Raw genomic sequence first — 13,266 nt, 5'->3', positions numbered from 1 at the left:
AATGGTGATTCCGGTAGAGCTGGGAGCTCCTCACCTTGCTGATCTCTGAGGCCCCTCTACTCTGGCTCCTTTGTATCTAAGGACAAAACTTTGTCCTTAGACAAGGTCTACCCGTTTTGTAGCAAGAAGGTGAGGCAGAGAGGAGGGTCCAAGCCCTCTCTCTCCATGTATAAGTCAGGCCATGCTGAGTAACAAGCACAAGTCTTGGTAGTTCATAACAACCATAGTTTATTTCTCACTCATGCCACATGTCTAATGCTGGTCGAATGCTGGTCTTCTTCACAGAGTCACTCACGGACCCAGGCTGATGGAGGTTCTGCCATCTTACAACACTGCCGTCTCAGTGCAATAGAAGAGGAAGCGGTGGGAAGTCTGACACCTGCAATAAAATGATTACTCCTGGAAATTGTATCTGTCACGTCTGTTCAGAAGCCACTGGCCAGATCACATGACCTCACCTAATTTCAAGAAGACCTGGTGGTACCTGCCTTCCCCTCCCTGCTCACTTCCCCTCTCCCTGCTGGTGTTTCCTGAGATCACTTCTCAAAGTACCTGCGCTTGAACTCTGGTCTTAGGGTCTGCTTCTGGTAAAGCCCAAACTGAGATACCTTCATTCATTTCTTTATCTCTTATTCATTAACTCATTCAGCCAGTCAACAAATATTTTCTAAGCACCTCCATGTGTTGGGCTCTATGCAGGTGTGGGGGGCTGTGGACATGACCTGGCCCAGCTCTCACTGAGCTCATTGCCTGGAGGAGAAAATGGCCAATGGCCCAGCACACACCAAAGGCCCCTCAGATCCACCTTCAGAGGGGGCATGGCTGTGCTGACACCTTGACTTTGGACTTCTAGCCTCCAGAAGTCTGAGACAATACATTTCTGGGGGGCTTTTTTTGGACATGATTTTTATTGTGGTAAAACATATGTAACATAAAATGTACCATATTAACCGTTTTCCAGCGTGCAATTCAGTGCATTAAGCACATTCACATTTTATGCAGCCATCACCACTATCCGTCTCCAGACCTTTCATCATTTTCCCAAACAGAAACTCCGCACCCGTTAAACTCTGTTTCCCGTTCCCCATTCCCCAGCCCCCGAAGCCCACTATCCTCCTTTCTGTCTCTATGAACTTGACTCCTCTAGTACCTCGTTGAAGCCGAATCATACGGCACTGTCCTTCTGTGACAGGCTGTTGTCACTAGGCAGAGTGTCTTCAGGGTCCTCCGTGCCGCGGCGTGGGTCAGAATTCCCTTCCTTCTCAGGCTGAATGATGTTCCACTTTACGGATATAACACATTTGGTTTGTGCATTCACCTGTCAGTGAACACGGGTTGCTTCCACCTTCCAGCTGTTGTGAATAATTCTGCTTTGAACATGGCTGTACAAATATGTGTTCCAGTCTCTGCTTTCAGTTCTTTTGGGCGTATACCCAAAAGTGGAGCTGCTGGATGAAATGCCAGTTCTACTGGTAATTTTTTGAGGAACTGTCATACTGTTTTCCACAGAGGCTGCACCACTTTACATCCCAAATTTCTGCTGGTTTAGGCCACTTAGTTTTGGCCTTTTGTTCTGGTAAAGGTCCTTTGGTGCTTGGAAACTCATACAAGCACCTACTGTGTGTCAGGTACTGGGCTCTGCAGTTAGAATGGTGAACAGCGGGATGATGGCTCTGCCCTCATGCTGCTGCTCATGTTCTCATTGCAAGGAAGTGAAAGAATGAATGACATAATGTCAGGTGGTGAGAAGTGCCACAGAGAGAAGCAGCTAGGGAGCTGGTGTGCACACATGCGTGCATCCATGTGTGTGTGTGCGTGTTGGGAGCAGGGATGGTGGGGGAGAGCAATCTCCTAGTTCCAGCCTCAGCTCTGTCCCTGTCTCCTGTCTGATTTTGGTTTCAGTCAAGACACAGACTGGCTGCAAGGATCTGAGCAGTTTCTCCAAACCTCAGGGGCCTGGGGTCCTAAGAGCATCCTATTTAAGAATGGCAGGTGCTGGGACAGCCAAAGGCCTTCAGGGTGAAGTTCACTCCCCTCGGCCCTGCATGGTCACCTTGCAGTCACCTTGGCCACCTGGCCCAGGTCCTGCCCCATTGCATGACACACGTTAGCTACATTAACCTCTTTTCAGTCCAATAAATACCATGCCAGCCCCTTTCATGTAGCACATGGCCCCTATCTGTTTGGAATTCTCCTTCCAACCCAGTTTCCCAGGCTAAATTCTCCCCATCTCTGAGCATTCTGCCTCTTCCTGGGAGCCTTCCTGGATGTCCCAGATGGAGCAGGTCCCCTTCCTGACGCTACCCCCTAGAACACAGTTTGGCACCAAGTAGGTGCCTGATAAATATTTGTTGAATGAATGAATGAATGGATGGGTGGATGGATGGATGCCAGACCCTTCTTTACTTGTTTTTTCCCAGGGCCACTGAGATATGTCTCTCTCTGCCTTCCCCCAGGGCTCAACCGACCAGTGAACCCAGCATGCCCCTGGGCCTGGCAGTGGGATGGCTGATGCATGCAAATCGGGCATCTCCTTGCCCAGCCGCCTGACCACCCTGGCATGACTGAATCTGAAAGCTCATGACATTATTGTGCAGAGACACAATGTCTGTGGGCATTTGCTGACCTGGGCTTTGGTGCAGGCTTAATCCAGCATTCTCGCCCTGCTTTCTGAGGGGTCATCCATCTTGGCACCTGCACTCTTGGGGAAGGTATAAATGCCACCTCCAGCCAGCCAGGCTTCACGGGCACTCTCGGGGGCTGGTGTCACTGGTAAGGATGTCTCTTTCACTTGCCTTGCCTTTTTCTTTCATCCTCATCCTTGATGGAAAGTATAGGAGACCTGGGTTCGAATCCAGGTGCCACCACTTTCTGGCAAGGTGACTTTGGGCTAAACTTTAATGTTCTAAGCCTCAGTGTCCTTTCCTGTTAAATGGGGAGAGGGGTCATAAAATCTTTGTTGTGGGGCTCAGAGATAATGTAGGTGAGTGGTCCAGCACAGTGCCTGGCACATAGTGTGTACTCAGACAATGCTCTTTATTAACATTTAACAGTTCATCAGCGTCTTGTTTTGCTAGTGACTGGGGAGGAGACTGAGGATTTGTAAGTGGAAGGAATCAAACCAGTGAACGTTCAGCATCGTTCCTAAGGTGGTGACTCCGTGTCTCCACATCCACAAACATTCTCAGGTCCCCACTATTTGCGCATGCTAGGAAGCAGCCACCAGTTTCTGGGAGCTCCTAGCAGCCGGAGATTTCAGAGCCACTGAAGTTTGGTGGAAATGATGCTAATAATGCTGTAATTGCTGGAGCACTGAGTGTGTCCCAGGACAGCTGTCAAGTGCTTGCAGTTTTTTGCATTATGTAATTGGATCCTCACAACCTGTTCATAGATAATATTAGGCACCATTACCGTCTCCACTTTGCAGAGTGGGAAACTGAGGTCCAGAGAAGATGACCTGCCAAGGGCCTTGATGTGGGTGAGTGGTGGAGCCGGCACCTGAGCTGAGTCAGTTGCACTTAATCTTCTGTCTGAGGACGCTGATGACCGGCGGCTGTACTGGTGGGGCCCCCGGCACTGTGGCAGGCCCAGGATTCTGGTTTCTTAGCGGGCCAAGGGCAGGTTTGGCTCCCAAGATGCTAATTTGAATTCCTGGCGGATGTCCTGGCTTGGCCCTTAGTGTGGAAGGGGCTTCTGGAAGCTCTAGCTTATCTCTGGAGAAGGAGGTCAGGTTCCCCCTCTTCACCGGGAGAACACAGACTGGGTTCACGGCCCCACCTGTGAGAAGAACAGACTGACAATTTTCCAGACTTTTCCAATGTCCTCATCTGCTGTGGATTTTTCCCTGCCTCTGCCTCTTCCAGTGCCTGGACTTCCACCATCACACTCACTCCTTTGTTTTTGTGGCATGAGTTCCCTGACAGACATGTGCACTGATGGTGGGGGGTGGGAGTGGAAATAAGACAAATGGTGGAGGGGTGCATTCTGGGTAGTGGGCAGGGTGGGGGCCCAAGGAGGAAGGTGGGGGTAGGGCAGGGCGTCCGGGGGATTTTGTGGGAGCAAAGTGGAAGCCACACCTAATCAAGCATGGCCAGGACATGGAGTTTGCTTACCCACATTGTTTTCTTTTAATCAAGAAATGTCTGCATAATTTCAAAGGGTCTGCATTCAGCAAAGCACAGACTGGAGCTGAGGGACAGGGACCCGCCTGGGACCCACCTGAGTCCTAGTTTATCACCACTTTCTTAGGAGCCCTCATTTTCCCCTCCAGACCTGGCCGAGACCCAAAGAAGAGACACCGAGGATGGACCGTGAGGCGGCTGCTTGCTGCCCCCAGCCCTCCAGGACAGCAGGAACCAGGGAGACCAAGCCAGGGTCTAGGGCTTCGTAGAGCGGCCCTGAGGTGCCCTGAGTGAGAGAGCCGAGGGCCAGAGGGCCTCACTGCCGCTCCCCCATGTCTTCCAGGTCGCTGCTGCGCGGGACAGCCCACCATGGCCTCAGACCACCAGACCCAAGCGGGCAAGCCGCAGCCCCTAAACCCCAAGGTGGGTGCCGCAGGTGGGGGTGGGTGGCTTGAGCTTCGCCCCCAGGCCCGGCCTCCTCCTTAAAGTGCAGTTGGCATCTGTCTTCCCAGGGCTCCCCCTCTCTGCCTCTGCCATTCTCTGGGCCTCAGTCTCCCCCACTTGCACACTGGGGGCTGATTTTGAAGACCCCTCCCTGGCCCATGGCTGGCATGTCATGATTCCCAGCACCAGCTTCTGGCTCCAGAGACTTAAATGTCTGTGCCTTCCTACACCTCCACACGCACTTCATTGTGTGTCCCCAAAGCTGGGGTGGACCCTCCGTCCAGTCTGAGATGGGCTTTGTGACCGAAGGGAAGCATGGGATTGCTGACTCCACACCTGCTGTGTGCCCCAGGCCAGTCACTTGACCTCTCTGAGTCTCAGTTCCCTCCTTCATAAAATGGACAGAATCGGATTCATGGCACAGGATGGTTGTAAAGAGGCAAAGACAACAGGCCTACCTCCTGGCCCATGACTGTCCCCCTAACACCAGCTAACCGTTTCTCCCTTGCTCTCCCATCTCCCCACCCTCCTAAGGGAGGTGGGATCCTATCCCAATGTTGGAGGCTTGTCACACCCAGTTCTCCCCCAAACCTCTACCAGCAACCGTCCACCTGGCTGCCTCTGCCTGGTGCCCTCCTGGGACCCTCTGCTTCGGGGGCTGGGGCATGGAATCCTTTGCTGGAACCTCCCCTTTAATGGCAGGGGGCGCTCTCCAGCCAAGGGAAGCTTGAGCTAATGCAGCCCCTCTCTCCATTCTGTCCCTAAAGGCTTATTTTTTAAAGGACAGACAGAAATAAAGAAACAAATAAATATATAACTTCAAGGAGCAAGAAGCGTTTCGAAGAACCATAAAGTAGGGTGAGGTCTTGAGAGTCAGGTGGAGGAGAAATGCCCGGGTCGGCTCAGGTGGTGAGGGAGGCCCCGCTGAGGAGGCCCTGTGGGGGCAGAGACTGAGGCCAGGCGAGAGAGCAGCCGTGTGGAGGCTGGGGCAGGGGTGCAGGAGAGCTTCCCAGGCAGAGGACACACACACAGGGAGTATAAGGCCAGAGGTGGGCCCAAGCTGGGTGAACCTGAGGAACAATGAAAAGCCAGTGATGTGGTTTAGAGCAGTACCACCCAAGAGATGGACAACGTGGGCCACGTACGTGGTCGAACATGTCCTAGTAGCCCTGTTACAAAAGTAAAATGAAACAGGGGGAATTAATTTTCATATTGCATTTTATTGAACTTGACATATCCAAATGTATAATCAATACAAAAAAAAGGAGGGAGCCATTTTACATTCTTTCTTTCAAACTACATTTTCAAAATCGATGCATGATTTGTATTTCTAGCACATCTAAATTTGGACTAGTTGGGTATGTTCGAAAGACACATTGCTAATGGCTGCTATATTGGACAGTTCAGGTTTCAAGGATTAGATAATGTATAAATTTTAGTATAAAAATTATTTTATAATGACAACAATAATAATAATACAGAGTGCTAGGGCGCTCTGAGGCCTTTCAACGGTATGGAGAGGCTGGCCACCCTCACCCTCCTCACCCCTGTAAACCCCTGTCTCCAGGCCAGGGTAATAATAAACTAGACCCTAACTCCATGTTCTTGATTTTTTTCAACAACCCTGTGAAATAGTCATGATTACCCATTTTACAGATGCTGAGGCTCAGAGCAATCAAGTGGCTTCCTACAGTTGCACAACTGGATGCAACAGAGGTGACATCAGAGCCCGTGTCTCCTGACCCATTTGTGGTCCAGTCAGTGACTACAAAGGCTGAATTGAGCCCATGGATTTGTCTCCCTGGTTTCCCCAGCTTTATCTGGCTAATCCCCAGCCTGGGAAAGCGAGGCATGTTTACTCAGCCAGTGCTGACCATGTGGATTGTTCAGCTGCCCCTCCTGTGAGCCCGCCTCTTTGTCCAGAGGCAAATCCTTGAGGAAGTGTGGCTGGAAAAACTCTGCTCCTGAATGCTGTCTGAAATCATGAAAGGTGCAGCTGGCCTCCTCATTAGCACTAGGCCATGAGGCCTTGGGTGGAGAGCTTCAATTTCCCTGATGAGGATCCTGCCAGCCCCCTTCCCTGGGCTGAGGAGAGGACTAGTAAGGCAAAGGGAGTAAAGTCCCCTTAAGAATTATCCTGGGGTTTGTCAGAGGGAGACATGCAAAGCCTATGGGGATTTAAAAAAATGGCACAGGTATGTGTAGTTTTATGGGTGAAATGGGCTGGGGGTAGTATATATGGTGGTACTGGCCTGTTCTAATGGGAGCAGGAAAAACTCAAGCTCAAGCAGTCCGGTCTAGAATCTTGGTACACATACTGTGAGGTACCAGCCTCACCTGGCAGTTTGTTAAAAATGCAGAATCTGCGGCTGCAGCCCAGACCTGCTAGCTCAGAAACACCTTTTACCAAGATCCCAGGTGCTTTGAGTGTGTGTTGGAGTTTGCAAAGTGCTTGGACTCCTATTTCAGCTCTGCCACTTACCCATTCTGGATCGGCTCCTTAAGTAATATAAATATGCCTCACACACAGAGAAAGTATTATGTGCTGAGCATTATGCTTCTAGGAATCCTTCCCACAAGCCCAGAATGGAGGTTCTGTCTTGATTTCCCACTTTACAGTTGGGGACACTGAGGCGAAACAGAGCTCAAAGTCTCACAGCTGGTAACTGGCAGAACCGGGACTGTCTGACCTTACGTTTGACGGGTGACTCCCAAGGGTGGAGCTCTTGAGCATCCTTCAAAGATGTCTGAGTCCACTCCCCACTCCTACTGCCCTGTACTCATGCCTCCCTTTCATGACAGGGTCTGACTTCCTCCTCTTGTTGCAGATCATCATCTTTGAGCAGGAGAACTTCCAGGGCCACTCTCATGAACTCAGTGGGCCCTGCCCCAACCTGAAGGAGACTGGCATGGAGAAGGCAGGCTCCGTCCTGGTGCAGGCTGGACCGTACGTACCTGGGTGGCCTCGCCTGGTCTGGAGTCGTAGAGTGAGAGGGACTGGCCCTCACTGGGCTCCTAGACTGTGTCAAGGCTCTCAGAGAATATTTTGCAGAACACGATGACCCTACTCAATTCAGAGTCTGTGGATGGGGAGAACACAGCCAAAGGAATGGCTCTGCTGGGCCTCGCTTACCTGATGTGCTCAGGATATGTGGGGTGTCTGAGAACACACCTTAAAAGTTTTGACCATTTAAGCACCACATGTGATTCTCAGTTGTTTTTTTGTAGTATTTGGATGTAAGAATTCTCAAATGGATTTCACACTCCTCTGCTTTCTTTAAAAATATATAACTTTTGATATTTTGGTTAATTATTATTAATTGATTAAAATTAAGAAGAAATGGTTTAGGACAGAAAACCATATGACTCTAATTTTACCATTCAGAAGTAACCATTGTTAATATTTTGATAAATCTAGATTTCTGTCTCTCTCTATATATAGCATGATCTAGTTTTGATTGACTACATTTAACCAAAATCCAATCATGCTGTACTATAATTTGTTTTGAGCATTTTACAAGATATTGGGAATTCTCTCCATGTCATTAAATAGCATCTTATATTGGTGTTTTTCAATGAATTTTTTGGAGGTAAATCTGCTTGAGAATCACAGAAGGGGGATGCTTTGGAACGCAGATTCTTGGGCCCCACCCCAGTCCCATTAAATCAAACTTTGACCTAAAACTTATGAATCTGCATTTAACAAACTCACCTGGTGATATTTCTACCCAGTTAAGTTTGGAAACCTGTGTCCCACCTCCTTATTTTGCTTGGCTTTGTAACAATCTATCATGGGATATACCGTACTTTTCTTAACCAGGCCACGGCTATTGGTTGTTTAAGTGGTTTCAGTTATTTGATATCATGAAAGACACCGTGATGAACATCCTTATTCACATATCTAAGCTCTTGACAACTGTTACCTAAGGACACATTGCCTGAAGCAGAATTGCTGGATCAAGAGTGTATTCTCTTGGAAAAGCAACAAGAAATGTGATCCTTCCTCCCAGCAAGGACTTAGACTATTGTTCTGCACAGCCATGATTGTGCCATGCGGAAACATTTGCCCTTGCGATGCACGGCCCCAGAATGCGAGCAACTTTGAAGGATGTGTCTTCCATTTCCTATTTTCCACTTTTCTCTATTAGCCATGCTCCACTGGAAGGTAATTCTTCCCTATAAGGTAGTATTTCTCTTCTACTGTGGGTCTAAAGGGCTGTTAGAATTTTGCATGAAGTATGAGTCAGGAGACCGCCATCGGAACAAAAGAGGTAAGGCCTGGTGTGAATGTAGTGCGTGAGCTTTAGCTGGGGTGGTGTTCTGGAGTCCATTCTCAGTGGTAAAGCTGATTGGGTACATGTTTTCTCAACTCCACACTCAGGGATTTCACACTGACAGCCTGGTGGGAGTATTTACATCATGGAAATTGGCAGATGCTACAATCAGGGTTTTGGTTTTAGTTTTAGTTTTCAAGAGCTGCCTGTTAATTTACCAGCGTTCTGCTGGCCCAGTAGTGCATGGGCTCTGCATATCTGTTTTTGTTGCCAGGCGAACTTTTGGGTTTCCTTCTTATTTCCTGATTGTGTTCCAGGTGTCTGAAGGCAGCTTAGTGCTGAGTTCTGGAAAACTGAGATGATCCTGCTCTTGGATTTGCTGTGCTGGGACTTAGATGGGGCTATGACTTGATGATTTGCTGGGCAAGTGTGAGCCCCGGGGCCTCGGCAAGTAGCCAGGGGCCTGCCAGAAGCAGCTGGGGATGGGCCTGACCTGCCCTTTCTCTGTCTCCGCTGCAGCTGGGTGGGCTACGAACAAGCCAACTGCAAGGGCGAGCAGTTTGTGTTTGAGAAGGGGGAGTACCCCCGCTGGGACTCATGGACCAGCAGTCGGAGGACGGACTCCCTCAGCTCCCTGAGGCCCATCAAAGTGGTGAGCTCCTGCCCCTTGGTCGCTCTCCCTCCGTCACCTTAGAGCCAGGGGTCCCGGGCCAGGAGGGAGTCTTCACCTGCAGCACTGTGCCTCTTCTAATTGGCGGGGGACTTCCTGGCTGTGTGACCTAGTACTAGGTGCCTCACTTCCCTGAGCTTTAGTTTCCTCATCTGTAAAATGGAGATATTAGGTTCTACTGTCCTGAGATTCCACCACACTTAGCCTGAGGGTTGCCGCCTTGCACAATACCAGGGGACTCCTTTTACAAGACTTCAAAATGCTCCAGGGGGTGCTGTTCATATTCTATTCTATGTGGATAGTATTTTCCAGGGTCCTGCAACTCCCGTCACCAAGCAATTGCTCAATAAACAGTAGCCATCGTAAATATTCAAAGAAATTCTGGGGTTGGATGTGGACGAAAAGGAGGTTTAGTTCTTATAACTCATGCCAGTGCGACTGTTCGGTGCTTCTCTGATTCTTACTAGAGTATGAACTCTCAGGGAGGGCACAGGTCCCAGCAATGCTCAGTTACACTCCCAAACCTCCCCACCACAGTCTAGTTCTCCCCAGAGCTTGATGGAAGATTGGAGAACATTGGACTTAGCATCTCACAGACCTGGATCCCTACATTGGCTCTGGCACTCCCAGCGGTGTGACTTTGTGCAAGCTGCTATACCTCTCTGAGTTTCAGTTTTCTCACCTGCCATGTGGCATAAAAGTAGTTTAAAGGATTAAAGGGGATAAGTAAGAAAAATATCACAGGAACGGGAGGATGGGAAGTGATGTGGAGATGAAGGAAAGCGAAAATACCAAGTGCCTACTCGAGGGACCATCAGCCTCTGTCTCCATGTGTGCGTATAGATCATGGCTGCTGTTTCTTAAAAAAGGGAGTTGAGGCTGTGGGTGGGAAAATGACATTTCAGAATCAAATATTCCCCAAAGGACAGAATCTGGAGTGTCTGCTGCATGAAAATGATCCAGCAGGATCTCTACGAATGGCCACAGTTCAACGGCAGTGCGGGGGACACTGGGCAGGGTGAAGGAGGGGTGTGCTGATCCCAGCTCCAGGGCATGTGGATGGGTGAGAAGTCTGCCCCGGACGCCTCTCCCACACTCACTCTCCCCCATGCCCTGTCAACAGGACAGCCAAGAGCACAAGATTGTCCTCTATGAAAACCCCAACTTTACGGGGAAGAAGATGGAGATCATTGATGATGACGTGCCCAGTTTCCACGCCCATGGCTACCAGGAGAAGGTGTCGTCCGTGCGAGTGCAGAGTGGCACGTGAGTACAGCCCCAGCCCGGGCTTGCCCTGCCCAGGGGCCCAGGCCCGGCGTCCTAAATCCTGCTTTACCCTGAACTCTAGTGGGTACACTCCTGACCTCACTCTCCTTCTGGAAAGTAGGCATGGGGATCATCAGCCCATGTGTGGCTTTCAGCCCCCGGAGTTGGGTCCAGACCTGCCTTTTGGGTAATACCAAAAACCTCTGGAGGAGAGACACCTTGGCCTTAACCTCAGCCCCAAAGGGCAGGACAGGAAATGGTGGGAGGCCAGGGGTAGGATGAGGCAGAGGCAGGGCTAGTGGAAATATGGGAATGAGCCGAGTCGTCTTAGCAGAGCTGGGAGGGAAAGGAAGTCTCGCCCACGGGGCTCTTTTACTGTGAGAGTTCCTGGGTTTGGACACAGGAAGTGCCATTTTCCACCAAATTAAATTTCTTTGGCACAGAGGCCTTGGCCATCAGCATTGGGGAATTTGTCATTGTGGAAAGTATAGGTTTCATGGCGGTCCAGAGATGGGCTGCTGGCAGTGGTGTGCTGGAACCAGCTTGCACCAGTTTGCAGGAGATAACTCTTAAATTTTCAGAATTTTTGTGAGCTGGTTGCTAAATCATTGGTAGCCTGAAATTAGCCATAGTTGGAGTATTTACACCACAAAAATTGGAAAACACTATGAATCAAGACCTTTTTTTTCCTCGCGGCAGTGAGTTTACCAACCTCTACTGGCTTTCTGGGGTTTACCAAACTCCTAAAATAGTGTGCAAAGTTCTGTGTTCGTATTCCTCTTCACTTATTCATTCATTCACTGATTCAGTTTGTTGAGTGCAACCACATGCCAGGCACTGTGTTAGGTGCTTAGTGTATCAAGGTAGATGAAAGAGACCTGGCTTCTGCCTTGTGTAGCTAACAGTCTAGTTGGGTGCCACAGCTGATACTTTAAGAATCCACACAAATCTAGACGCTTTCCCTGAGGGAGGGGCTCTTGATCTGAGATCTCAAGAAAGAATAGGAATTGCAGGGATAAACAGAAAAGGAAGGGCATTCCAGACAGTGAGAACGGCATGTGCAAAGGCCCTGTGGTGAGAGGAACCTGGTAAGTCTGAAAGGCTCTACAAAGCCTAGAGTGGCTGGTGCCCAGAAACTGGGGCATAATACTGAGGAGGAGAGCTGGAGGTGTGCACAGGGTCTGGCCAGGCTCCACCCTTCCTAATGGTGTAAGGATGCCCTCTCTCTCTCTCTTTTCATTTGCTTCTCCTACTGGCTCCCCATGTCCCCTCCCTCTGCCTCTGACCCTGCAGGTGGGTCGGCTACCAGTACCCTGGCTACCGTGGGCTGCAGTACCTTCTGGAGAAGGGAGACTACAAGGACAGTGGGGATTTTGGGGCTCCCCATCCCCAGGTGCAGTCTGTGCGCCGCATCCGTGACATGCAGTGGCACCAGCGGGGCACCTTCCACCCCACCAACTAGTGCCCCCAATCTCCCCCATCCCAGGGGCCTGGTCTGCTGCCCAGGATCACCTCAGACTTCCCAGTGAGTGAATAAAGTGTGCCTTGCAACTTGTCGGCTGCAGTGTGTTTTATGCCCAGTGGGAGCTGGGGCACTTGTGTGTGTGTGTGTGTGCATGTGTGTGAGAAAGAGAGAGAAACAGAGAAAAAAACAGAGAGAACTGGAATGTGTCTGGGCAAGGGGCCCTCACAGAGTCTTATAGCTCTGCAGCCACTTAGCTGTGTGACCACAGGCATGTTGTGCAACCTCTCTGAGCCTGTTTCTTTCCCTGGATTATGACGCTCTTTGTCTCATGGCCTGGCTGCCCTCCCTGGTCCCTCTTATGTAGCTGCTGAGCACAGTCACTCTCAGGGCATCTGATGGGTGCTCCAGCCCTTGAAAAAGTTCCCACTGCTCGCCATGCCTGCTTAAGTATCACCTCCGACCCCGGGAGCTGCGTGGCTTCCCCGCGGCAAGGTAGCTGGGTGTTAAAGGGAGTCATACCAAGGGAAGGCCGAAGCCGCGTGGCCTTTTGATGACTTAGCCTCGGGAGTCCCCAGCATCGCCTCCTTCACACTGTCTTGGAGGAGGGGGCCACGCGGGGGACCCAGGCTCAAGGGCGGGAGAGCGAGAACAGGGCCGGACATGGCGGCCGCGTGGGGTCACTGGCCCCCCACGGCTCTCTGACTGTGTCTCTGTTTCTTCACGCGTCCTCATCCCGCCTTTATCTCTCTCTGCCTCATTTGGGACCTGTTTCCGCTGGTATCTCCGCCTCTTCTCTATCTCTGTCTCTGTCTCTCCCTGTTTCTCCCCCCGTCTCTGTCTTTATCTTTGTCTCCCCCTTTTTTCCCCCACTGCTTCCCTTTATCTTCCTCCCTCTGTCCCTCCCTCCCCTTTTCACTGTCAAGGGTGGGCCCTGCCTGAGTTGGTCCCCCACCATCCTGGTCCCCGCTCTCCTCCCCGCCCTCCCGGAGCCACCTTCCCCTTCGGCCACCGGGGGGTCAGCAGAGC

The 13,266-nt window shown here is 50.7% G+C and overlaps 1 protein-coding gene across 1 annotated transcript; it reads left to right on the top strand.

Annotated features, from left to right (window-relative positions):
* Nucleotides 1–2,724: 2,724 nt before the first annotated feature.
* On the top strand, nucleotides 2,725–12,332 carry CRYBB2 (crystallin beta B2). Its single transcript, XM_036908973.2, has 6 exons — nucleotides 2,725–2,772; nucleotides 4,465–4,544; nucleotides 7,394–7,512; nucleotides 9,359–9,491; nucleotides 10,633–10,775; nucleotides 12,069–12,332. Exons 2-6 carry the CDS (start codon nucleotides 4,491–4,493, stop codon nucleotides 12,235–12,237), a joined length of 618 nt encoding a protein of 205 aa, XP_036764868.2. The 5' UTR covers nucleotides 2,725–2,772; nucleotides 4,465–4,490; the 3' UTR covers nucleotides 12,238–12,332.
* Nucleotides 12,333–13,266: the final 934 nt, after the last annotated feature.

The sequence above is a fragment of the Manis pentadactyla genome, chromosome 14 (genome assembly GCF_030020395.1).
Source record: "Manis pentadactyla isolate mManPen7 chromosome 14, mManPen7.hap1, whole genome shotgun sequence".
Classification (NCBI taxonomy): Eukaryota; Metazoa; Chordata; class Mammalia; order Pholidota; family Manidae; genus Manis; species Manis pentadactyla.
This window is presented reverse-complemented; position numbering and strand designations above follow the sequence as displayed.